Source organism: Notolepis coatsorum (genome assembly GCF_963971535.1).
Source record: "Notolepis coatsorum genome assembly, chromosome: 14".
In the NCBI taxonomy this organism is placed as follows: Eukaryota; Metazoa; Chordata; class Actinopteri; order Aulopiformes; family Paralepididae; genus Notolepis; species Notolepis coatsorum.
This window is the reverse complement of record NC_140178.1, coordinates 31,985,670-32,011,825: the sequence shown is the minus strand read 5'-3', so window position 1 is coordinate 32,011,825 and position 26,156 is coordinate 31,985,670. Positions and strand designations below refer to the sequence as shown.

Here is a 26,156-nt window from a genome sequence, read left to right as displayed (position 1 = left end):
TTAATCCAAAATTAAAAAAAAAAAAAAAAAAGATAGAAATGCATCTATACAAAAGTACCACAGTATTCGTAGACCGTATGAAAACACTGAACAAATATCTCCCTTAATCCGAAAGTTCAAGAACAAATTCACTTAACACTTACAACATGTATGCCATTCTTTCATCGGCGAAACATCAAGTTGTAAGTTAATTCTGAGATAGTAAATACAATTACTAAGCGTTCAGGATTTTCAATATGAATTCACTTTGACATCAATTTAGCATGAAAACACTTTGATTGAGAATGTTAATCTTTCTCCATCGAAAACAGAAATGATAAAAATGCTGATCCAACGACTCAAAGGAACGACTGACAAAGTGTCGTTCATAATATATATATTTTTAAAACAGCACTGTATAATTTCCTAAATGTAGGCCCATAAACTAGTTCATAGCCAGTATAGGACAAGAGTGGAACGATACAAGTGCTGAACAAACGCATGTCTGAGCTCCCTGCAGGAAACAGTCAAAGTTTTTTATTACTTATCTTGATCGGATCGATCATGATGCCTCAACATGTTACAGCACAGTCACAGACGACATAGCTGGTAGTCCTGCATAAAAATGAATCGACTTCTTCAAATTCCCAAAAAAAAAAAAACAAGGAGTCCGCTGGTAATGTTCACATGTGTGGTCTAGTCCTGATAGGGTCCACTCAGATATGCACCCACAGTGTGCCCGGTGGCAGCTTGACCCGGGCAACCGGTGACGGGAGAGACAGACAGGCCACGGAAGAGGAGGTCCATAGAGGGCAGGAGAGGCTTCAGAAGACTCACGGGACAGAAGGCAGAGCCTCCGTGCGGGGTAAAGTTCACCTTGTTGGGGTCGGGGCAGGATGGCCGGAGGAGAGGCTTGAAATGACAGTGGGAACTGGAGGTAGGGTAGAAGAGATGAGAGAAATAATCAGAGAGAAATCAAGATTCTGTCTTCTAAGATTAAAAGCGAACCCAGGATCTAACCCGTCGAATTGCCTAGATCATAATTATGAATTGAGAATCAATTTTAGATCAAATTGTGACCCCAAAAATGTATATTGAATTGAAATCATAAAGATTCCGAACCCCTAGTATTCATAACCGTGGGGAAATTGCATGGTCAGCAATTTGTCAGGATAGAAATGTAGAGGAAAAATAGATAAAAAATAAATATGATGTTGATCAGTAGAGTCTTTTCTCAGCACTGTACAGCTGACTGAAATCTACTTTGTGTGAACTGTGGAGTACATTTCAGTGAGCGTCAGTCAGCTTGTACAGACAGGAGCTTGACCCCATTGACTTGAGTCTTTAGACATTAGTTTGCGGATAACTAGCCAGAGCTAGTATGAGGAACAGCATGGATTGTGCTGAGAAAGGATTCTACCAATCAACATAATTGGTAAGTAGACTAAGGTTCCACAAATCTGAACTATCCCTTTAAGTAAAACACAAGAATTAATTAACACTTTGAGTGCCACGCCGGGTTTTCCTTTTTACCCCCTTGATGCCACGGTCCACTTCAATGGTAACGTTAATATCGCCTAATCTATGTTTTAAATTATGGCTATGTGTCTAATCTGCCCGTCGCTTATCAAAGACTACTTTTCCAGTCAGTGCTGTCAAGGCAGATTGGTTTTTTATCGCTTCATTTCCGTTTCAGAGCATTTAGAAAAGCACCCGTTTTGAGATAAAAAACAGTTCATTCTGGACCATTCTATGATAATCGTCTTTTACTGGAATATTCCAGAACGTTGATATTCGTCGGCCTATTTATGAATCGTTTTCAAATAAACGCTAGATGAGCAATATTATACGTGCACGCAAGCACATTCGGGCCGTGCACGGATAATCGCCAAACAGCCTATATCTTCATCAAAATTTGTCTGATTATCCTAACACTGATAACATAGATTCCTTACCTGACATCAGATGGTATCCAACTGGTATATTCAAATTCCTGATCACCATTCGAAAAAATCGATAAGTGTATGGATCCAACGTGATACAGTAGTACACATGATTCCGCGGGGCTGAGAGGCTCCAGAATGAACTGTGGTAACCCCGGCTGGATCAGTGGACTGGAAAAAGTGGAGTACCGGATTTTTTTCCCCATCCATTTTCATTGAGTCCATTCCAAAATCCCTTATGTCATCTGGGAGACGATAGGGGGCGCTTTTTCCACATATGATCGCCGGCGGCGCTCGGGTAGGCTCGCGTGATGAAATATGATTTCAGATCGCTTAAAAAAAAAAAAAAAAAATCTGAGAAATCTTGTGAGTGGCTTTCAACATAACTATCGGAAACCCAAGATATCTCGTGTGGCAGTGAAAGTGTTAAAAGGTGGGGCGGCTGGGTGGCGCAGCGGACATTGCGCTCGTCACCAACGCAAGAGACACCGGGTTCGACTCCGGCTGTCGGCGTTGCCTCCGGCTTGGGCCAGCCGTCATACTAACTCAATGGCAGAGTTAGCGGGTGGAAGCCGATGGGTGGTAATCTGGACGCTGTGGACAGCGACTCCTACAGGTCGGTTGGAGACGCCTGCACAGCAGAGACAGGAAATGGCGGGGGTAGTGTGAGCCTCCCACACGTTACACCTCGCCAATGAGAGTCTGCGCTGGCAGGTGAAAAGATGTGACAGGCTGCCTCCTCGTGTATCGGAGGGGACACGTGATGCAAGGCTTCTATCCTCCCTACAACCGGCCAGTGGGGGGCATATGCGAGCAACGTTCAAGACAGGGGAGGGGAGAATTGGTACAGTGGAAAAATAGAAAGGAGAAAAAGTGGATAAAAAAAATAATAATGGTGCGGAATAAAAGTATTGCTTTCCCCCCCAAAAAATTATTGATTAATGAACTTATCATTTTAAATGTTGGCGGGTCCAAAATGAATGTTGTCGTTTACATGTTGCATCCATGCATCGCCTCCCTACCTCCATGCTGGTGCTCTAGAGCAACATCTAGTGGCTGAAAGTTATCTAGCACCTTTAAAAATGAATAGAAATGCAAGAATTTCCTAGCAGTCTATTCACATATCTCCAGAAATAATGAATGTAATCTAAAATGCATTCAGTTCATCACAATATTACTCACATGGCCTCTTCACATATTATGCGTATTCGCTCACAGCCCTCCGGAGGCTCCCGCTGGAAGGAGCAGGTTTTGCTGGGCCGAGGGGAGGAGGAGGAGGAGGAGGAGGAAGAGTGCAACAAAGAGGGGTCCAGAGGAACCGGAGGAAGTGACGGAGAGGGACACAGGGTCCCACATTCCACAGGCTCTATAAACGGGACAAAAACAGTCAAGGCTTTAAAAACACAACACAGTACCTACTTTTACAAAGCACAGACAAAACGACTCTGGGTACCAAAAAGAAAAACAAATTCCTTTCACTTGGAAGCATATTGACGTGACTCGTCGTCACACGCGTTTCCCCTCTGATTTGTGACATTTGACCACCGACGTTTCAGCGTAAAGCTAGAGGGACGATTTGTGCTGAAACATCGATGATCCAATAATCTTAAACCTCAAATTTAAATTCAGATTATTTTATTGTCAGCTTTTTTAAATGTACATACATTCAGAAAAACGTATTTTTTCCCCACCTCCTCAAACGTAGTAGATTTTTAGACAACAATACACAACGATCCATATAAACTATACAATACAAGGTATATACTATTTTTCTTCAAGGTAAGAAAAACAGTGGATAAATAAAAATTATTGTTGTAAATAGCAGCAGTGTGTGTGTGTGTGTGTGTAATAAGTGTGCTTGTGTAAGTCACTTAAAGGAAAACTCCAACATTTAGGGAAATTAGCTTATTTGGCATCTACCCTGGAGTTAGACAAGAAGATACATAGCCTTTTTCTTCTCTGTGCATGCAGTAGGAAGAAGACACGCACCTTTAGCCTAGCTTAGTGTCAGTCACTGGAAGTAGGTTCCTCCATTAGCCTAGTTCCAAACGTCTTCCTACTCCTACTGCATGCACAGAGAAGAAAAAGGTATGCATCTTCTTGTCTAACTCCAGGGTTCCCAAAATGTTGGAGTGTTAAGATACATACGTTTCTCTTCTCTGTGCATGCAGTAGGAGTAGGAAGACGTGCACCGTTAGCCTAGCTTAGCGTCAGTCACTGGAAATAGGTTCCTCCATTAGCCTAGTTCCCAACGTCTTCCTACTCCTACTGCATGCAGAGAAGAAAAAGGTATGCATCTTCTTGTCTAACTCCAGGGTAGATGGCAAATAAGCTAATTTCCCAAAATGTTGGAGTTTTCCTTTAAAGTGCTTTTGTGTGCTTCTTCAGCCAATACGTGAAGGCTAGGGGTGCACCGATGCATCGGTCGGGTATCGGTATCGGCCGATAAGTGCCTTGTTGACTGCAATCGGCCTATCGGCCGATAAGCTTGAATGTGCCGATGGCAGTAGCCGATAAATTCAGTCGCGTCCTGCACAACGCGCCGCCCCCAGTCCCCCACACACACACACACACACAAGCTACTGCATCAAAGTTACTACTAAATATTCAACATTGTCTTTTGAGACTCCGCTTCAGACTCTTATCATTTGGCACTAAAAGCTAAACATTGTCACCGATATGGCTGTCCGCAACATGTCATTAATTGTGTACCGCGAGGTGGTCGCTCAGTGACTACGTTAACATGAGCTAGGTTAGCTAGCATGAGCTACCGGGAGGTGGAAGACTAACGTTACTGGTGAAAATGTGATTTACGTTGGAATACTCCTTTGCCAACTTGCTGTACTTTGCTTGCAGGTCTGCAGCCATTATGGCTGGATTATGAATAGCCCCAACTTTAGCCAAGGTAACGTTATGGCTAAACCTTTAACGTTAGTTAACGCTAGCTTTTGGTTAGCTGTTCAATGCTATTAATAACACAACCAAGCGAACCCATCACAGCTCCCCGTCAACACCCCTCTCTCGGGAAGATGGCATTTAAGAAAGTATCTGCTGTTAAAATGACACAAACATTCGTTTTGTGGCATTAACGTTATATAGTTAGTGTTACACGTTCAATAACATCAGCATATTATTTACCCGAAGATAGCAAGTAAGCAAGGCATTACTCCGTTCATAGCTCAGTTCCATTCCGTACCCAACTACCCATTCTGCAATCTGTTAATAAAGTTTTCAACCAGACAAATGTATAGAAAGGCTTTGTTTTATTATAACATTTGTTGCAGTAAAATCATTGTGTCTCGTTTGGTCATCCTGTGGACTCTGGAGCGCTGGTCGGCGGGCAGCTAACGTATTAGCTTGTTGTGGTTCTCGCAAGCAGATCAATGGCGGCATGCCCGGAAGTAGAAAATGAATAAACGCTTGCCGATTGGTGGTAAGAACAGCAGGAGGTGGGTGCTAGCGGTGTGACGTAATTGGCCGAATCGACTGTCAATCAAAATGGTTCTATTGCATTGGTTTGAGAGCTCTGGTTGAGAGAATAGTATCCATCTGCAGGCCACCAGACGATACTGGGAGAGGGATAGTGCTACATGGCATGGTGGAATTAATACCATAAACATATTTCTTGATGTTTCCTTTTTTTAAGTAAGTAAAGAGGCCTACAAATACAAACATACACATACAAATATACAGTAGTTTCATTCAAAAAAAAAAAAAAAAAAATGAAAATAAAAAAATATATATATTAAAAAAAATTACAAATACTTATATTTTGCCACAAATATCGGTATCGGCCGATTGTGTTAGTTGAACAATCGGTATCGGTGGCCAATTTTCATATCGGTGCATCCCTAGTGAAGGCCACTACAAAAGATATAAACCAACAAGAAGAACATACAATTCACTAACCTGGCTCTGCCATGGGGCAGGGGGACTGAGACGGAGACAGAATACATGGGTCCAAAGCACATGGGGACGATGATGGAGACAGGAGGGCGGGGTCCAGGGGACAGGGAGACTGTGATGGAGAAAGGAAGGCAGGGTCCAGAGGACAGGGGGACTGTGAAGGAGAGATGAAGGAGGAATCCAGAGGGATTGGGGACGGATCACTTTGGGAGCCACTGCTGCATCTCTGGGCAGGAACGGGGGCCCTATGGCCATCTGGGACGTCCAGAATCTGAAATATCCAGCAGGGGAAAGAGGTGTGAGATAATTCAGCTAAAAGAGACAGGGGGGCAGCGGGTGTGGTTTGCAGTAGTAGTAGAAGTAGCAGTAGTAGCATAGGTAGCAGTAGTAGCAGAAGTAGCAGAGGTAGCAGTAGTAGCAGAGGTAGCAGTAGTAGTTAGAAGTAGCAGTAGTAGTTAGAAGTAACAGTAGTAGTTAGAAGTAGCAGAAGTAGTTAGAAGAAGTAGTAGCAGTAGTTGTTAGAAGTAGCAGTAGTAGCAGTAGTAGTTAGAAGTAGCAGAAGTAGTTAGAAGTAGTAGCAGTAGTAGTTAGAAGTAGCAGTAGTAGTTAGAAGTAGCAGTAGTAGCAGAGGTAGTTAGAAGTAGCAGTAGTTAGAAGTAGTAGCAGTAGTAGGAGTAGTAGTTAGAAGTAGTAGCAGTAGTTAGAAGTAGCAGTAGTAGTTAGAAGTAGCAGTAGTAGTTAGAAGTAGTAGCAGTAGTAGTAGTAGCAGAGGTAGTTAGTAGTAGCAGTAGTAGTTAGAAGTAGCAGAGGTAGTTAGTAGTAGCAGTAGTAGTTAGAAAAAGTGAATATCAGGAAGGCAGCAGGTCCGGACGGCATCCCCGGCCGCGTCCTAAAAGTCTGTGCCGACCAACTGGCCCCAGTATTCACTGACATATTTAACCTGTCCTTAGAACAGGCTGTCATCCCCACCTGCCTGAAGAAGTCCACTATTATCCCTGTACCCAAAAAATCCAAGCCTGCTTGCCTCAACGACTACCGCCCTGTAGCTCTCACCTCCATAGCCATGAAGTGCTTTGAGAAGCTAGTAAAGGGCTACATCTGCTCCTCCCTCCCCATCAACATGGACCCCCTGCAATTTGCATACCGCCCCAACAGGTCCACGGAGGACGCCATATCCCATGTGCTGCACACAGCAGCATCACACCTGGACAAGAGGCAGGGGAACTATGTGAGAATGCTATTCATCGACTACAGCTCGGCATTCAATACCATAGTCCCCTCCATACTCATAGCCAAGCTCAGGGACCTGGGCTTGGGCTATGACCTCTGCCAGTGGGTCTTGGACTTCCTGACTGGCAGACCCCAGGTGGTGAGAGCAGGCAACTGCACCTCCTCATCCATCACCCTCAACATAGGGGCCCCCCAGGGCTGTGTTCTGAGTCCCCTCCTCTACTCCCTGTACACACACGACTGTGTGGCTCAGCGGAGTAGCAATACAATCGTCAAATTTGCTGACGACACAGTGGTGGTGGGCCTGATCTCTGCCAACGACGAGAGGGCCTACCTGGAAGAGGTCAAGGTCCTGGCGGGATGGTGCCAGGAAAACAGCCTCTCCCTGAACGTCAGCAAAACAAAGGAGATGATTGTGGACTTCAGGAGGTCGGGGGTCAAGGACTACAGCCCCCTCAGCATCGACGGGGCACCGGTTGAGAGAGTCAACAGCTTCAAGTACCTCGGAGCCTACATATCCGAGGACTTGACATGGACCACACACATTAACAGTGTGGTGAAGAAGGCACGACAACGCCTCTACTTCCTCAGGCGCCTAAGGAAGTTCCAAGTCAGCCAGAAGATCCTTAAGAACTTCTACTCATGTACAATAGAGAGCATCTTGACCGGCAACATCACCTCCTGGTTTGGGAATAGCACTGCAAAAGACCGAAGCAGACTACAAAGAGTGACACGTGCAGCCGAACGCACAATTGGAGGGGGGCTCCCCACCCTCCAGAACATTTACTACAAGCGTTGCAAGGGCAAGGCTAAGAGAATCATTAAAGACTCCAGTCACCCGAACAACTGCCTCTTTGAACTGCTGCGGTCAGGCAAGCGATACCGGAGTCTCAAGGCGAGCACAGAAAGACTCAGAAGTAGCTTCTATCCCCAGGCCATCAGGCTGCTAAACGAACAATGAATGAACACTACACAACAACAACCACCAAACGCACATAGCACACACATCCACACGCACACACTCACTTTAAACAAACACACTGTAGCACCCACTCCACACACTTTATAGCACACACCCACTTTAAACAAACACACTGTAGCACCCACTCCCCACACTTTATATTTATGGATGAAGGATTGCACTACAACTCGTACACCTTACTGTAATTGTACCTAAAATTGTACCTCATCCCATTTCTGCTTTGCACTAGATAGTACTGTACATTAGTACACTGCATAGTATTGTGTATTGTATATTATATGGTAACTCAGAACATTGTACATATGTCTATACCGAACACTGTGACCTCATTTTCTTCTTCTAAATTCATGCTATATTATGTTATTATGTTATTTGATACTATCTTGTCTAGCACAGTCTCTGGAGCGTAACAGTAAGAAGCATTTTGTATGAAAGTATTCTGTACTTCTGTATGACAACTATTAAAGAACTTGAACTTCAAGTAGTAGCAGTAGTAGTTAGCAGTAGTAGTTAGAAGTAGTAGCAGTAGTAGTTAGAAGTAGCAGTAGTAGTTAGAAGTAGTAGCAGTAGTAGTTAGAAGTAGTAGCAGTAGTAGTAGTTAGAAGTAGTAGCAGTAGTAGTTAGTAGTAGCAGTAGTAGTTAGAAGTAGTAGCAGTAGTAGTTAGAAGTAGCAGTAGTAGTTAGAAGTAGTAGCAGTAGTAGTTAGAAGTAGTAGCAGTAGTAGTAGTAGTAGTAGTAGTAGTAGTAGCAGTAGTAGCAGAGGTAGTTAGTAGTAGCAGTAGTAGTTAGAGTTAACGTCCATCATCCTCATCGGAGTGTACATTCCACCACACGCGAACACTGAGGTCGCACTTTCAAAACTTCACGACGAGGTAAACAAACTCCAGGCAGCTAACGTTGACGCGGCCATTTTGGTTTTGGGGGATTTCAACAGCGCGCGTCTTAAAAAGGTGCTGCCGAATTTCTATCAGCATGTGACCTGTCCCACCAGAGGCGAGAACATATTAGACCATGTATACTCGCAATTTAAGAATGGGTACAAGTCACAGGCTCTTAGTCCATTCGGTAAAAGCGATCACGCCGCAATTTTTCTTTTGCCTAAGTACAAACAGAGTCTCAAGCGAACGCCGGTGGTCTCGCGAGAGGTTAAGCGTTGGGCCGTGACGTCAGTGGAGTCACTCCAAGCAGTGCTGGGAAGCACAGAATGGAGTGTATTCCGTGATAACACAGCCAATATTAACGAATACACCGAAACGGTGATTGACTATGTCTGTACTCAGGTAGAAGTAATAATCCCCACCACCAAAATTAATATCTACCCAAATCAAAAGCCCTGGGTAGACAAATCCGTCCGTGAGGCTCTGAAAGTGCGCACATCAGCATACAACACCGGGCTGGTGACAGGCAACATGGAAGAACACAAGATGGCAAGATACAACGTCAGGAGAGCAGTAATAGAGGCAAAACGGCGTTACAGGGATAAAGTTGAACTTCAGTTTGAACAGGCTGACTCTAGAGGCATGTGGCAGGGCCTCAGAACAATGACAGACTACAAAGGAACCCCCCTCAAACTGAACAGTGACATCTCCTTAGCAAATGATCTCAACTCCTTCTATGCGAGGTTTGAGGCTGTGAATAACAACACCAGCCTACAAACCACGGCAATGGGGGGGGGGGGTCTGCTGATGGAGACTCAGTGTTCAGGGTAACAGAGCATGAGGTGAGACGGATCTTTAAAAAAGTGGATATCAGGAAGGCAGCAGGACCGGACGGCATCCCCGGCCGCGTCCTAAAAGTCTGTGCCGACCAACTGGCCCCGGTATTCACTGACATCTTCAACCTGTCCTTGGAACAGGCCGTCATCCCCACCTGTCTGAAGAAGTCCACCATCATCCCTGTACCCAAAAAATCTACGCCCGCTTGCCTCAACGACTACCGCCCTGTAGCCCTCACCTCCATAGCCATGAAGTGCTTTGAGAAGCTAGTGAAGGGCTACATCTGTTCCTCCCTCCCCATCAACCTGGACCCTCTGCAATTTGCATATCGCCCCAACAGGTCCACGGAGGACGCCATAGCCCATGTGCTGCACACAGCAGCATCACATCTGGACAAGAGGAAGGGGAACTATGTGAGAATGCTGTTCATCGACTACAGCTCAGCATTCAATACCATAGTCCCCTCCAAACTCATAGCCAAGCTCAGGGACCTGGGCTTGAACTATGACCTGTGCCAGTGGGTCCTGGACTTCCTGACGGGCAGACCCCAGGTGGTAAGAGCCGGCAACTGCACCTCCTCATCCATCACGCTCAACATAGGGGCCCCCCAGGGCTGTGTTCTGAGCCCCCTCCTCTACTCCCTGTACACACATGACTGCGTAGCACAGCGGAACAACAACACCATCATCAAATTTGCTGATGACACAGTAGTGGTGGGCCTGATCTCTGCCAACGACGAAAGGGCCTACCTGGAAGAGGTAGAGAACCTGTCACAGTGGTGTCAGGAGAACTGCCTCTCCCTGAACGTCAGCAAAACAAAAGAGATGATTGTGGACTTCAGGAGGTCGGGGGTCAAGGACTACAGCCCCCTCAGCATCGACGGGGCACCAGTTGAGAGAGTGAACAGTTTCAAGTACCTCGGAGCCCACATATCCGAGGACTTGACATGGACCACACACATTGACAGTGTTGTGAAGAAGGCACGACAACGCCTCTACTTCCTCAGGCGCCTAAGGAAGTTCCAAGTCAGTCAGAAGATCCTTAGGAACTTCTACTCATGTACAATAGAGAGCATCCTGACCGGCAACATCACCTCCTGGTTTGGGAATAGCACTGCACAAGACCGTAGCAGACTACAAAGAGTGACACGTTCAGCCGAACGCACAATTAGAGGGGGGCTTCCCACCCTCCAGAACATTTACAACAAGCGGTGCAAGGGGAAGGCTAAGAGAATTATTAAGGACTCGAGCCACCCGAACAACTGCCTCTTTGAACTGCTGCCGTCAGGCAAGCGATACCGGAGTCTTATGGCGAGCACAGAAAGACTCAGAAGGAGCTTCTATCCCCAGGCCATCAGGCTGCTAAACGAACAATAATCGCTAAACGAACAATAATCACTATGCAACAACCATCAAATGCACACAGCACACACACCCACACGCACACACACACTCACTCACTCAAACAAACAACACACTGCAGCACCCACTCTCCACACTTTAGATCACACAAACACACTTACACTTTATATTTATTGATAAAGGATTTGCACTACAACTCGTACACCTACTGTGAATTGTACCTAAACTGCACCTCGTCCATTTATGCCTTGCACTATATAGATTATAGTATTGTATATTAGTACACTGCACAGTATTGTATATTGTATGGTAACTACGTCTACGAACATTGTACATATGTCTAAACTGAACACTGTGACCTCTTTTTTTTCTTCTAATTTTTACTATGTTTTTATTTCATACTTATCTTGTCATGCACAGTCTCTGGAGCGCAACAGTAAGAAGCATTTTGTACAAAAGTATTCTGTACTTCTGTATGACAACTATTAAAGAAACTTGAACTTGAACTTGAAAGTAGTAGAGGTAGTTAGTAGTAGCAGTAGTAGCAGTAGTAGTTAGAAGTAGTAGAGGTAGTTAGTAGTAGCAGTAGTAGTAGTTAGAAGTAGTAGCAGTAGTAGTTAGAAGTAGTCCAGCGAGTGCCTCACCGCGTGTTGATCCTCAGGCTTCTCAGACACAAAAACCCCTTCCAGCTCCAGGTTGAGACCTTCAACACTACGTCTGAGCCGAGGGGCCAGTCTGTTCAGTGGTATCAGGGGCATAGTCTGAGGAGAGACCACATAAACAATACAATGAAGCAAAAGAGTGTGTGTGTGTGTATATAGTAGATTAAAATGTATTTGATTAAAATGTATCGTCATTACAACAAGTACAGTATAATGAAAAGAGGTTTGACATCCAACCAGAGCAAATGTGACAGTAAAGCAGTATGAACAGACTCAAGTCCCGCCACCCCTACAACACGGCGGCACAAGAGATGCTCCGTTCCACCACTGAGAACCTATCCAGAAATGGATGGCTGGCGGCAGCCTGGAAGAGAGAGTGGGAGAGTGCTGGGCCAACCTGTATCCACCACTACATCTGGGATCCTGGAGATGGCGCCACAGGAGACGATCTTCCACGCCAGCAATGGGTTCTGCTGAACCGTTTAAGATCTGGGGCCGTCGCTTTAAAGCAGCATTAAAGAAGGGGGGCCTGGCAGACAGCGCTGCATGTGAATGTGGAGACCCTGAGCAGACTGTTGACCACATCCTGATCATCTGCCCCCTATACAAACCACCCTCGGAAGCTAGCCTCTTTGATGTGGGACCAGAGTTAAGGGCATGGCTACAAGATACGGAGTTGGACCTCTGACGTTACACGAAAGAAGAAGAAGAAGACACTGTGGTAGTAAGTCATACTGGCCAGCAGTGTAACTAGTAAGAGTAGGTAAGGGATATGTACAGATATAGTATCTACAGATACTATGTATAGTATACTATGTATAGTATAGTATGTGTACAGCAGTGGTCACCAACCCGTCGATCTTGATCGACTGGTCGATCTTTGAGACTGTCCCTGCAGATCTTTCCATGAAAATTAAAAATAAAATAATTTTTTTTTTTTTTTTTCGATCTTACCCTGAGAGTCCACATTACAGTTCTACCTTTGTTTTGATGTGAAAAGTGATGCTGCACTTAGCACTGACTGAGAAAGTACACATACAGTTCTACTTTTGTTTTGATGTGAAAATGATGCTGCACTTAGCACTGACTGCACTTAGCACTGACTGCACTTAGCACTGACTGAGAAAGTACACATTACAGTTCTACTTTATAAAATGCTAATTGTAAATATGTTTGTCAATGTAAATAATATGAGAAAGTCCACATTACAGTTCTACTTTTGTTTTGATGTGAAAGGTGATTCTGCATAAGATGACTGCACTTAGCACTGACTGAGAAAGTACATAATAGTTCTACTTTGACGTTTTAATGTTGGACCAAAGCATTGCATGTAATTAGAATACAGGCAAATAAAAGTCATTTAGTTTAAAGTACAATCTTGGCTGTCTTTTTCTCTCAACGCTTCAATAGGTAGATCTTGCCTTCACCAAAAAAAAAAAAAAAAGTGATCTTGGGCTTAAAAGGGTTGGTGACCACTGGTGTACAGTATGTGTGTGCCTGAATGACATGTCCTCAAATATGCATCTTTCTGTGTATAACAGCGCTGTAAAAGCAAGATGTTCATTGATTATAGATTAGGAACAAGAATGTTCACAGGGTCTCATACTAGGAGTCTACTAGGAATGTACTGGAGGTGTTTTGTTGTCCCGTGGTTTTGTATTGCCTTCCTGCGATCGCATGGTAGTAACGCAGGCAGCTCGTTGACAGCAGTTCCTAAGAAAAGCCGAGCTGTTTTTATATCACTGTTGCTAGCGTCTCCCTCCTCTGCCAATGAAAACAGAAGCTGGGCATCGGCAACACCCGTCGAAACCCATCTTCGTCTCATGTCATACCTCACACTTCATAAAATTATTTTTATAAAAAGTTGTTAAAATATTTCCCTGCCATTCTAAATAGAAATAACTATAAATCAGACTACATTCCATAGTGCATCATACGGAGATCTATGTGGTGTGCCGGCATATTTTACCTACAACAGTGACAGCAAGTGGAGAGTAATGTCCACACAGTGTAGTGTAGGTCTACCTGAGAGTAATGTCCACACAGTGTAGTGTAGGTCTACCTGAGAGTAATGTCCACACAGTGTAGTGTAGGTCTACCTGAGAGTAATGTCTATACAGTGTAGTGTAGGTCTACCTGAGAGTAATGTATATACAGTGTAGTGTAAGTCTACCTGAGAGTAATGTCCACACAGTGTAGTGTAGGTCTACCTGAGAGTAATGTCCACACAGTGTAGTGTAGGTCTACCTGAGAGTAATGTCTATACAGTGTAGTGTAGGTCTACCTGAGAGTAATGTCCACACAGTGTAGTGTAGGTCTACCTGAGAGTAATGTATATACAGTGTAGTGTAGGTCTACCTGAGAGTAATGTCCACACAGTGTAGTGTAGGTATACCTGAGAGTAATGTATATACAGTGTAGTGTAGGTCTACCCGAGAGTAATGTCCACACAGTGTAGTGTAGCTCTACCTGAGAGTAATGTCTATATAGTGTAGTGTAGGTCTACCTGAGAGTAATGTCTATACAGTGTAGTGTAGGTCTACCTGAGAGTAATGTCTATACAGTGTAGTGTAGGTCTACCCGAGAGTAATGTCTATACAGTGTAGTGTAGGTCTACCTGAGAGTAATGTATATACAGTAGTGTAGGTCTACCTGAGATTAATGTATATACAGTGTAGTGTAGGTCTACCTGAGAGTAATGTCTATACAGTGTAGTGTAGGTCTACCTGAGAGTAATGTCCACACAGTGTAGTGTAGGTCTACCTGAGTGATTCCCGCAGCATGGCCTCCAGGAAGGGGGCGATGGGGGCGCTCACACCCGCCTGGGGGAGGGGCATGTCGGGAGCGCTTCTGCAGCTGGTGCCTCAGCTTGGCCACCTGAGGGCAGAGGATTGATTGATTGATTGATTGATTGATTGATTGATTGATTGATTGAAAACGTTATTAACAGATGGCAGAATGGGTACAATACAGTACAGCTCAACACTAACAACTAACAAAGAGGATGAAGACCAGAAAAATACTTTCGTCTTGTTTACATAAGGGTCCTCCATTTAGTGACCCTAGGTTTGAGCGTCTACCTTCCTTTTTTAGAAAGGATAGATAGGGGAACTTATTTCACTTTGACTTTACTATGTAAACAGAATGCCTTGTGAAGGTGGATTAGCTCATCAAAGTGAACAGAGATTTTGTTATTTTTAGCTATTGCACAGGCAATCACTGCAACTGAAGAGGTTTTTTTTGTACTCATCACGCAATGGCGATATGTGTTCCGTTTAAATGTTTACACAAGTTTCAAGTTCAAGTTTCTTTATTAGTTTTCATACAAAAATACAGAATACTTTTATATGAAATAAATAGTCACAGTGAAAGAGGACCTTTAAAAAGGACCATCAGTGGGGCGGCTACGTGGCGCAGTGGGCAAGGCGCTCGCAACGAATGCTGGAGACTGAGCTCGAACAGGATGCCTCCTGTTCGAGCCCCGCTCTCCACATTGCTTTCAGTTTAGCTGGTCGTCCACAGTAATACACATTGGCCGTATTACGGGGAGGGAAACTGATGGGTGGGGATCGGGCGTTGTGGACAGCGACTCCTACAGGTCGGTTGGTGCGCCTGCGCAGTAGAATCAAGAAGCGACGGGGGCAGGCCCCTCCAAAGCCCAGACCCCCGACGCTGAAAGATCGAGCCGCGCAGGTGAAAAGATGCGACGGCTGTTACCTCGAGTATCGGAGAGGACTCATGCTATGTATGACTTAGTCCACATTGCAGCCGGCTTGTGGGAGGCAAGAAACAACGTTCGAAGACAGGGGAGGGTTGAATTGGACGATATGAAAATTGGGATGGGAGAAAAATAGAAAAACGGGAGAAAAAGTGGATAAAAAAAAAAGAAAAAAAGGACCATCAGTGATCGGGTGAGAACTGGGGAGAAAAGGGCGTCTTTGTTTCACGTCTGGTAAAAACGATTACTGGAAAATGAACAGAGAAAATTATTCAAATTAAATGGAAATACTTGCCTCCTTCAGGTGCTCCGCGCTGCCCCACGATGCAGAGCGTTTGTGTCCCCCGGCGCCTCTCCTACCCCGGCTCTCCTCCGCCCAGGAGCGTGGCGTCTGGGGAGAGGGAAAAAGATAGGTTTCTTTTAATCCAAGTGTCCTGTTAAATAAGCATATCAAGGATGCTGTGTTTTGGGCGGCTGGGTGGCGCAGTGGACTAAGCGCTCGCCACCAACGCGAGAGACACTGGTATCGAGTCCGGCTGTCAGCGTTGCCTCCGGCTTGGCCGGCCGTCATACTGGCTCAATTGGCAGAGTCAGCGGGAGGGAAGCCGGTGGGGTGGTATTCTGGTCGTTGTAAACAGCGACTCCTACAGGTCGGTCAGGGCGCCTGCACAGCGAGGGAGGGAGATGGTGAGGGTAGTGTGACCTCCCACACGTTACACCTCACCAATGAGAGTCCGCGCTGGCAGGTGAAAAGATGCTGCTGGCTGTCTCCTATGTCTCGGAGGAAGCATCTGATAGACTTCAGGGCTCCCTAGACCGACCAGTGGGGGGCACATGCGAGCAACGACCAGGAAGGGGAGGGGGGAATTGGCATAACGACTAAATTATTTATTTATTCTCGCCGTCAGCCAGGGTTGACCTTTTGCCTGCATTTCTTTTTACAGGAAAATCTTGGAACTCTTGAGCAACACCAAGACTATATTTGAATATTGAACAGAGGTGGCGTCCCACAGCTGTCCTTAACGCCTGCCGCACAGACAGCTGTGAAGAGGCAGGCGAGGAGACGAGTCACCACAATCCCCCTCTACACAGGCCACAGCATAATATATAGTACATTATAATACAGTGAAACACCAGCGTTCAACACATGAGTGCACCTGTGCTCGCAAAACACCCACACCCCAGTGTTATACGACAGAGAGAGAAGTACAGAACACCCAGTCACTCTGCAAACTAGATGGAACTTCTGATGGCCCACTTTCCCACACACACACACACACACACACACACACAAAGGCTGAGAGCGAACGGAAGGCTTAGCGGAGGCGTGATGTTCCTACCGACTTCTTGACATTGACCCTGGATCCCGTCCCGGCAGCGGGGCCCGGGCCGAGGCTGAGCACAGCGGGCTCCTGGGTGGACATGGAGGAATGGTGGTCCATGAGTCCAAACCACAGAAACAGACTCTTAGCTCTGGTCTTGCCACACTCTTACTTTGACACACACACACACTGCTTCTCATGAACTGGCCTCAGCTAGCCTTTTAGCTACCCTCCCTCCCTCCTCCAGAGCATGGTTAAGTATCGTCCTCCCGTGTCCTCCGCCCCCGTGCCCCCCACAAACGTCTTGGGGGTGCAACTCCCCCCTTGCCCGTCAGAGACGTCCCGCCGTACTCCGCGGCGACGACGTAACACACTGTGGCAGGGAGCTATAGCGCGCTGTAAGTGTGCAACGCCAATGCCATATTCCGCCCGTCCAGTGGGCTCGCTAAATAAGTTGGAGAGGAACACAAGTCGTCAGTCACAGTCACACACACACACACACAGTGACGTGTTGGTGTAGAGTTACAGCTACCACCCCTCCACCCCAAAACATAATCGGGGGAGATCACGGGACACCGGCCTATAAAAAGACTGTGCTCATAAGGTGATAGAATGTTCAGGATGGCATGTCTAATGTTTCCATGGCGGTATCAGCCTCGTGTTTTGACATTACACACACAAGTTAATTACATTTGTCATATTTATTATATTTAGCCCGTCTATAAATAACTGTGAATCAAAAACAGATGATATAACGTTAAACATAATCCAAGAGTCTCTCCCAAGTCAGTCAGTTTACCTCCAAGAGATCCCGTCTAGCAACAGTGGTCGTCTGGGTACTGGTGCGTTCCGTCGGTCCTCGTAAAGACGGAAATGTGTCGTGTGACCAAATGGTATATACGAGGTGATGGCGTTCGGTTGAGCTAGTTAGGTCATAAAGTCAGGAAACAATCGGATGTAAGGCAGCAGATTCAGCGAGATTATTCAACCTTTCTTTCTTGATTGCAGGCAATTTGAGAGATTCTTAGGAATCCCAGCATGTCATGTCATGATATTTCTTATGAGGTCTCACGATTCTCCATGTTCATAATAAAGTATGTTTTCACAAGAGGTGAAAGGTCACCGATACATCACAACTCATAAACTCGGGTATCATGGAACCTGCCAGAGTTTACCGCTGGTATTTACCACTTGGTCGGCCGATGGAGTACAACTTCCTGGTGGTAAACTCAGAAATCTCTGACTTTACGAGTTGACGAGGACCGACCGAATGCACCACCAGACAACTGATGAAAAGATAACAATGGCCAACAGTTACATCCTCTTAACACTTTCCGTGCCACACACGAGAATACTCGGGTTTATTAATAGGTGGTTGAAAGCCACTCACGAGATTTCTCTGATTTTTTCTTTTTTTTAGCGATCTGAAATCATATTGCATCACCCGAGCCTAGCCGAGTATAGCCAAGCGGCGCCGGCGATCATTGTGGAAAAAAGCTCCCCCTGTCGTCTCCCAGATGACATAAGGGATTTTGGAATGGACTCAATGAAAATGAATGGGGGAAAAAATCCGGTACTCCACATTTTCCAGTCCACTGATGCAGCCGGGGTTATCAGAGTTCATTCTGGATCCTCTGAGCCCCGCGGATCATGGAGTTCTACTGTATCGCGTTGGATCTATACACTTATCGATTTTTTCGAATGGTGATCAGGAATTGGAATATACCAGTTGGATACCATCTGATGTCAGGTAAGGACTCTATGTTATCAGTGTTAGGATAATCAGAGTAAGTTTGATGAAGTTATAAGCTGTTTTGTGAAATGTCCTCTTTCGGTTTCACTGTAAAAGTCCAAGAGGAAATCAACGCAGCGATTATCCGTGCGCGGCCCGAATGTGCTTGCGTGCACGTATAATATTGATCATCTAGCGTTTATTTGAAAACGATTCATAAAAAGGCCGACGAATATCAACGTTGTGGAATATTCCAGTAAAAGACGATTTTCATAGAATGCCCCAGAATGGGCTGTTTTTTATTTCAAAACGGGGGCTTTTCTAAATGCTCTGAAACGGAAATGACGCGATAAAAAACCAATCTGCCTTGACAGCACTGACTGGAAAATAGTCTTTGATAATGCGATGGGCAGATTAGACACATAGCCATAATTTAAAACATAGATTAGGCGATATTAACGCTAACATTGGCGCCGATGGTGGCATTCAGCGGGTAAAAAGGAAAACCCGGCGTGGCGCTCAAAGTGTTAAAAAAAAAAGGGGGGGGGAAATGCCACCCATTTTAAGAATTCACATATGTTCTTCCTGGGCCCCAGGACAGTTCTCACACCCAAATAAGGTTTATATTCTAGCATTGCTAGAAGGTCTCATTTGGGTGCAAGAGCTCACTCAAACAGGCCAAGACAGAGCCCCATTCATTGTCAACGGAGCATCCCCAGATTGTACATCCCAGCGACATCACAGATTGCAAGGTTCTCTCCATAGAAATCTCTGATTTCTCGCTTTAAGGGAGTGGTGCGTGTTCACAAATATTGACTGAACTGTGGGGCACAGGGAAAACGTGTATGAATTTTTTAAATGGGTGGCATTCCCCTTTAAGTAATACAGAGAAACTATGCTAAGAGGGGGGGGGTATGAGAGGTGTTAGGAGGGGTAGGGTGGTGGTAGCAGAGCATAAATGGGGGTGGGGTGGTTGGGTGTCTGTATAATGAGGTCGGGGGAGTCTGCTGTGCACAATGGAGGCGAGGGGGTTTCTTGGGTTTAAACGGTGCCATGAGTGAAGACGTAGCCAAGGAAGCTTGGTTATGTTGGCTTAAGGCTTTGTGCACTAGTTAGGGCTAGATACAGTAGAGGGGAGGGGGTATGAGAGTGTAACTGCATAGGCTGAAGAGAACAAAAACAACTATTTTCCAGTTGGCTGCCTTCGACTATAGAACCGCTAGACACCTGCGGAGCCGGGCTTACCCCTTCACATATACACGGATCCTCACAAGACAAAGAAATACAGCAACGTTACGTTTTGTGCCAATTCTCTCTATGGTTCAACTTGGGTCATAGTGAGGTTAACTTGGGGAATTACACAATGCCATCCAGACCGTATTGTGTCTATTAGCTGCATTTTTAAACCCATGAATTTAAGTGAACCCACCTGTGTGGCCTTGTCGTTGACACAGGAAACAGCTGGGCTCTCCGTCTCCTTGGGCCACTGACCCTGTAGATAGGGTCCAACTATAGCGTCCAAGGACAGGGTTCTGCGAATGGTCGGTTTCGGGGGGCGAGACTTGGTCCCGTCCGCTTGTGGGAACAGACAAGACACATTAAAGCCATAAATATCTGGTTACTTAATACTGAAAATTGGGCAATGTTTAACTGGATAGTACACCATCAAAACAATTTCTGTCTGGCAGACTTATTTACAAAACTACCTTTGGCCAACTTGTGCATGTCCCGTCATGTTTATAGCTTGCAGGAACATTGTAAATAGAATAAAAACAGTCACATAAAAACCTACATCTCAACCCCAGTTAAGCAGCTCAGAACTATTTATGTTAGTTCTACAAAATGGCCGCCATGCTACCCCCTGCCTCGGCCCAAAGGGCTTGGTGGTTACCATGCAGAGTGTGTGTGTGTGTGTGTGTGTGTGTGTGTGTGTGTGTGTGTGTGTGTGTGTGTGTGTGTGTAATCTCTGACAGGTGAGGGAAGGACCATGAGCTTGGAGTAAAGCCATTCAAAGACATGCTGCACAAGACTGGCAACAGTTCCCCTACTGCAAAATAGATCAGCCTATCTACCCCCACCTCAGACACAACCACATGCAAGCATGCACACACACACACACGCACACAAATACTGCTTCCCTTCAACCCGACCTCACAGGGCAGACAGGATGTATAAATAAACACCACAGCAAAACACACTTGAGTTACATCGTTGCAGTCAGACACATGGGAATTACAGGGAACCCGGGACAAAACAAAGAGCCCTTTAAACCTGTTGCGCAGGCAATAGAGATCACGGAGGTCAGAGTGCACAGGAGTGATTGAGTGTCCAAATATGTCACCTCGGGATGTAGAACAGCGTTATTCTGGGAACAGATTTAGAGCTCAAGGTCTTTCTAGATTGTTCCACGGGGAGCCAGCCTTGATGTTAACATATTTTGCATTAGGACTGTGGAGGGTCAAACACAGCGCAAAATAACTGGTGGACGTTCTTTCTTTATGACGTCATACAAGTAGAGAACATACTGACATGAAGGAGTACAGAATGTGACGATCCAGCTTGCCCATGCCATTTATTGTCGTCGATTCGTTGGTCATCACCGCATCCTCAGCCCTACTATCGTGAGCTAGCAAGGAGCTCTAGGCAATGCCTGTCTTTTGGTCGGGTCAAACGTCCTGCATTCAGTACATGTCACACTACACCTCCTTACAATAATGTTAAGATTGCACCAGCTCGTGTCATGCTAACTTGTCGGGGTTAGCCAAATTAGTGGCCGGTTCTCAAATCCCCCTTATGGACGGTGACCTGACATCATTTGTGGTATAATAAGAGCTGCAGGACTTTATTACTATTGAATTTGGTAATTTACTGTTCTATCTAATCTGTCCTTTGCTGTAATAAATATAGGAGAGAGTGATGTAAGATGAGCCAATATTTACATAAAATTACCTCTAAAAACGAGATGGAAGTAAAACAAGTACATCCATATTTTCTTCTTCTAATTGAAATGAGAATGCATCTGAACTAAAAGGGCATGGAAATACAACATCTGGCTCAACATTCCCAGGTTAGGAGTATGGTAATTTGATCCTAGTTAAAGGGTATATAATTTAATGAATGAATGAAAGATTTAAGTATATATATATATAAGTATAAAAACAAAGATATATCTGTTCATTTGACATATATATAATATACAAAGGACAACAAAAAGAGAAACAAATCATAGTGTACCCTGTTTGAAAAAGGGTATATAATTGAGCCACGCATAGGTAAACTAACCAATAGACTTTTGGTAAAAATCTGAATAGAATAAAATATTACCTATTCCTCTTCTAGATACTGAAGAGCACTTTCTCTCTTAGTAATTCAGAGCTACCTTTTTTGGTAATTACTGCATGTGTTCTTATACCTTGGTGATATAGCCATTAATGTCCAAGCCTTGCTAAATTTGCATTGAGACAAGTGAGTTACAGCTTATCAAAAACTTTCAACTGGAAAAAAACAAAAACAAAGAAACAATATCTTTATTTTCTGGTGTGCTCATATTACTCCACTCTCCCCTACAGTCTCTAATCGTGACATTAGAATGTGTAAATTACACCAACGCCTCTCTATCAAGTCATTTTACATCATGCAAATTCAAAACAGGTTGACAACAACAGACAAGAGGCCAACAAAGAAAAAGCATGGCATGCACAAGATGGGGGATGGCTGATGGCAGTGTGAGGAGGCCTGGCTACTGTACTGCCATCACCAGGGCTGGTCGTTTTGACAGCCAACATCTATCTAGCAGCAGCTTGCATTGGTGGTGGACATCATTGTTGACACTCATTAGTAGATTACAACAACAACAAACAAACCCTTCATTGTGTAAACGTCACACATTTGAGTTGAACATTTGAAAAATGTCTGTCTGTTAGTGTCCAATTTTGTATATTTACCAGCGTTGACATCTTTGCAGAGAAGTGCTTTATTGTGAAGCTGGAATGGGACAGTGGCTCGGAGTGGTTTTAAACTAGGACTGACGCTGACCCCCACAACTGCTCCACTCCTGCACGACATCCCCCAACGGAGGAGAACCAGTCGCCCACTCTGCACAACTCCAACAAACGATCAAAGTTATGAACGAGTGCAATAATTGAGTTCTCCTTCTCCCACCACCACCACTGAATTTCAATTTAGAATAGACCAATATTTTTCAAACGTTTATTCCAAAAGTATGGTTATCCTGTGGTTAGCCAGCTTGAGCTTTCTTTTGTGATGACCATGATTTCCTCTCAACTTCTTTCGAACTCAAAAGTAAGAAACCAGCTTGAGTGGTCCTTAAAGTTTAGCTAATACCAATAGATAACGGTAGTTGCATATACCTAAGCGCGGACAATCATTAGTTAACCAAAACTAACCCCCTCTACAGCTCTGGTTCAATGTGTATATAGCAGCCGCGCTGCAGAGTGACAACACCAGCACACAACACAACCTCTGCCACAATCTCGTGCGGTATATGATTCCAATGGGCGACGCGAAGAGCAGATGCTTCATCTGATTGGTTACTGCAAAATACTACTGAACGCCGATTGGTCATAAGCTCGATCTGTCTCATGAGGGTACGCCCCAACCCGGCCCACTTTGTAGAAATTCCTTCCACCGTGCCCCCTTCTTCCCCTTCTCTCTGTCTCTCAACAGGGGGGTTGGTCAGTTGTCCAGACAACCCCAGCCTCTATACGCGTTTTGTTCATAATGCAAACCCCAGGGGCAGGTCAGAGAAGGTTCCACGACAGCGTTGACGAGTCAGACAACTGTCCTATTCCGGTGTCCGCCCCGTCGTTAAGCAGCCGTTCTCTAAACATGCTGCAGTGATGACAGAAAGTCCAGTAACACCAAAAGCAAACGAATGAAGTGATTAGTTAGTGAGTGTTTTTTTTTTTTTGCCAAAGTGAATGCTGACTTTAGTTTAATCACCCAATAGAGGCCTTGCACGGAATGTTTTGTATAGTGCTGTTTCTTCCAGTATGGCTGCCTCAGCACATTGGTAACCATTTTCTAAATAAAATGATTGATTTATGTGCAGTGGTAGAGGGTTTATATTACATGTATATTACTCATTACTCATCAACACATAGCAACCGCACATTGGTGCCACGTACGTTATTGAGCTACTGTACCCATTCTGCAATCTGTTAATTAAAGTTTTCAATCAATCAATCAATCAATACAAAACAATGGTTGCTATGTTACAGGCAGCCATGTTGGAAGACACTACACAAACATTCCATGCAAGGCAGGCCAATAATCATCTGATGTATAGGCTACTGTAGGCTGGATCGGCTACTGCTACCAGCAACAAATAAACTAATGCATTTGGAAAATAGATCAATCAGTATTCTGTGATGTGTGTTCATTTCTACAACACAGATGAATGAAAATGGGGGACCCTGATGGAAACAAGACGAAAGTCTTTCTCAGGTCTGCATCCTCTTAACAATTGTATGTATTGAGCTGTACTGTACTGTACCCATTCTGCAATCTGTTAATAAACTTTTCAATCAATCAATCAAACAGATTTAGTGTGATTTTTCATGCATCTCCCATAGACTTCAATATTGACTCTAGGCTGAACATTGATGCAACAAAGAAAACGACCAAGAAGAAAAATTATTCAATCGTGAAAACTGTTCTAATCTGACAGTTGACAATTTATCAAGTAATCTTTACCCTATTTACATTTACATTTAGTAATTTAGCTGACACTTTTATCCAAAGCGACTTACAAGTTCTGTACGACAAGTCATCAGGAAGGGCACAACTCTATCAACTGAGTAACAATGTTAATCAAAGTGTTGTAGGTTAGTTAGGGTTATTTATTTTATTTAAAAAAAAATCTTCATTTCAGAAAATGGTTGAAGAAGTGGGTCTTTAGTCGACGGCGAAAGATTGGACGGGTTTCGGCTGTCTTAACTGGGGTGGGCAGTTCATTCCACCATTCTCTTTGATGACCCTCCCGGAGCTCGGATAGGAGTGGGTCTGAGACGGCCAGAAGATGCAGAGCGTAGGGGTCTTGAGGTAGTTAGAGACCATTGACTGGAGGTAGGCGGGAGCAGTTCCCTTTGCCGCACGGTATGCCAGGTCGAGGGCCTTGAAGCGGATTCGTGCAGCAATGGGGAGCCAGTGCAGGTCCCTAAGAAGTGGGTTGACATGGGCTGACTTCGGTAGGTTTGAGATCAGGCAGGCCGCTGCGTTCTGAATGAGTTGAGTGCATTGCCTAGTCGAGGCGGGAGATGACTGTTGATTGGACAAGGTGTTGGGTGGCTTCTTTTGTCAGGAAGGGGCGGATCCTTCTGATGTTGCTCAGGAGGAATCTGCAGGTTCTGGTTGTCGCTGCGATGTGAGTGGAGAAGTTCAACTGGTCGTCGAGGACAACACCAAGGTTCTTGGCGGTCAGAGACGCGGTCACAGCTGCATTCTCGACTGTGATGGAGAGGTCGGTCAGGGGGGAGGATTTGGCCGGCAGGTGGAGCAATTCTGTTTTGCTTAGGTTCAGTTTGAGGTGGTTGGTCATCATCCAGGGCGGAGATGTCGGACAGACAGGCTGAGATCCGCTCAGAGACGTGGATATCCGAGGGAGGGAAGGAGAGGAAGAGTTGAGTATCATCGGCATAGCAATGATACGAGAAGGCATGAGACGTGATAATGTTACCCAGAGATTTAGTGTAGAGGGAGAAGAGAAGGGGTCCTAGGACCGAGCCCTGGGGGCGGGTGGCCGACAGGGTCCCTCTCCAGGAGCTGCGGATGTTCTCCACTTTTTCCTCAAAGAAGATCGCAAAGTCTTCGGCAGAGAGAGAGGAGGGGGGAGTGAGGAGGGAGGACATGGTGACGTGCAGTTTGTGAAGGTTGAGGGCTGACCTTCGAATTCTTTTTGGCAATCGAAGCTTCGGGGCCGAGCTTCGGTTTTAATTCGAAGCTTTGAATTAAATTTTTTTTTATTAATTTTATTTTATATATAATTTTTATTTTTTTTATCTTATGTTGTGGGACTTGTACAGCACTTTGGTAAACTTTGTTGTTTTTAAATGTGCTCTATAAATAAAGTGGATTGGATTAATGAATTAAGTAGCCCCTTTCGTGACTGTGACGCAACACGGCTGTGTGATTTAATTCAAGGTGGATCGCTGTTGTCGTTTGAACAACTTCAGATTTCATGGGAACTACCAATCCCCCAAATCAAGAATGTTTAAGATGAATGAAGTAAGATTTTAATTATTTGAAATATGGCCTGTGTAGACTAAACTATGCACAGAATTATGTCAGTCTACAAGGTCCGGCAATGTAGACCTTGTAGACTCCACTACAGACCAATTATCAGTGAATGTTCATGCATTTTTAAGAAGGGCTACTTCCACAAAAAAACAAAGAACTCACCAAAACATCTCAGTAGCACCTTATCTAAATGTTCTATTTCATATATGGAGATTCATATTTATTTATGTATTGCATGCATTTCTACATTTTATTTCCTATTTTGTTTATTCATCCCAGTATCTTTCTTTCTTATGTGTGGAATTCTACAAGGCATTTACATTCACATTTACATTTAGTCATTTAGCTG

The 26,156-nt window shown here is 44.8% G+C and overlaps 1 protein-coding gene across 2 annotated transcripts; it reads right to left on the bottom strand.

Annotated features, from left to right (window-relative positions):
* Positions 1-33: 33 nt before the first annotated feature.
* On the bottom strand, positions 34-22,946 carry fam117aa (family with sequence similarity 117 member Aa). Of its 2 annotated transcripts, XM_084328202.1 has the most exons (8): positions 22,495-22,946; positions 19,980-20,125; positions 15,792-15,887; positions 14,542-14,655; positions 11,761-11,877; positions 5,832-6,099; positions 3,105-3,288; positions 34-910 (listed from the first exon to the last, which is right to left on the bottom strand). In XM_084328202.1, the coding sequence occupies exons 1-8, from the start codon at positions 22,613-22,615 to the stop codon at positions 676-678; spliced, it is 1,281 nt and encodes a 426-aa protein (XP_084184328.1). In that variant the 5' UTR covers positions 22,616-22,946; the 3' UTR covers positions 34-675. The 2 variants fall into 2 exon arrangements, with proteins under 2 accessions (XP_084184328.1, XP_084184329.1); XM_084328203.1 differs by lacking the exons at positions 19,980-20,125; positions 22,495-22,946 and adding an exon at positions 16,837-16,969.
* Between the last annotated feature and the right edge of the window lie 3,210 nt (positions 22,947-26,156).

What these genes read in the sequence shown, in the direction of transcription:
- fam117aa (XM_084328202.1), bottom strand. Translation starts at nt 22,615, where the DNA reads ATGTCGTGCAGGAGTGGAGCAGTTGTGGGGGTCAGCGTCAGTCCTAGT. An exon ending in AGCCTGAGGATCAACACGCG is followed by an intron (nt 6,100 to 11,760) that starts GTGAGGCACTCG and finishes TGGATATTTCAG; the next exon opens with ATTCTGGACGTCCCAGATGG. An exon ending in CTGCCCCATGGCAGAGCCAG is followed by an intron (nt 3,289 to 5,831) that starts GTTAGTGAATTG and finishes TCCCGTTTATAG; the next exon opens with AGCCTGTGGAATGTGGGACC.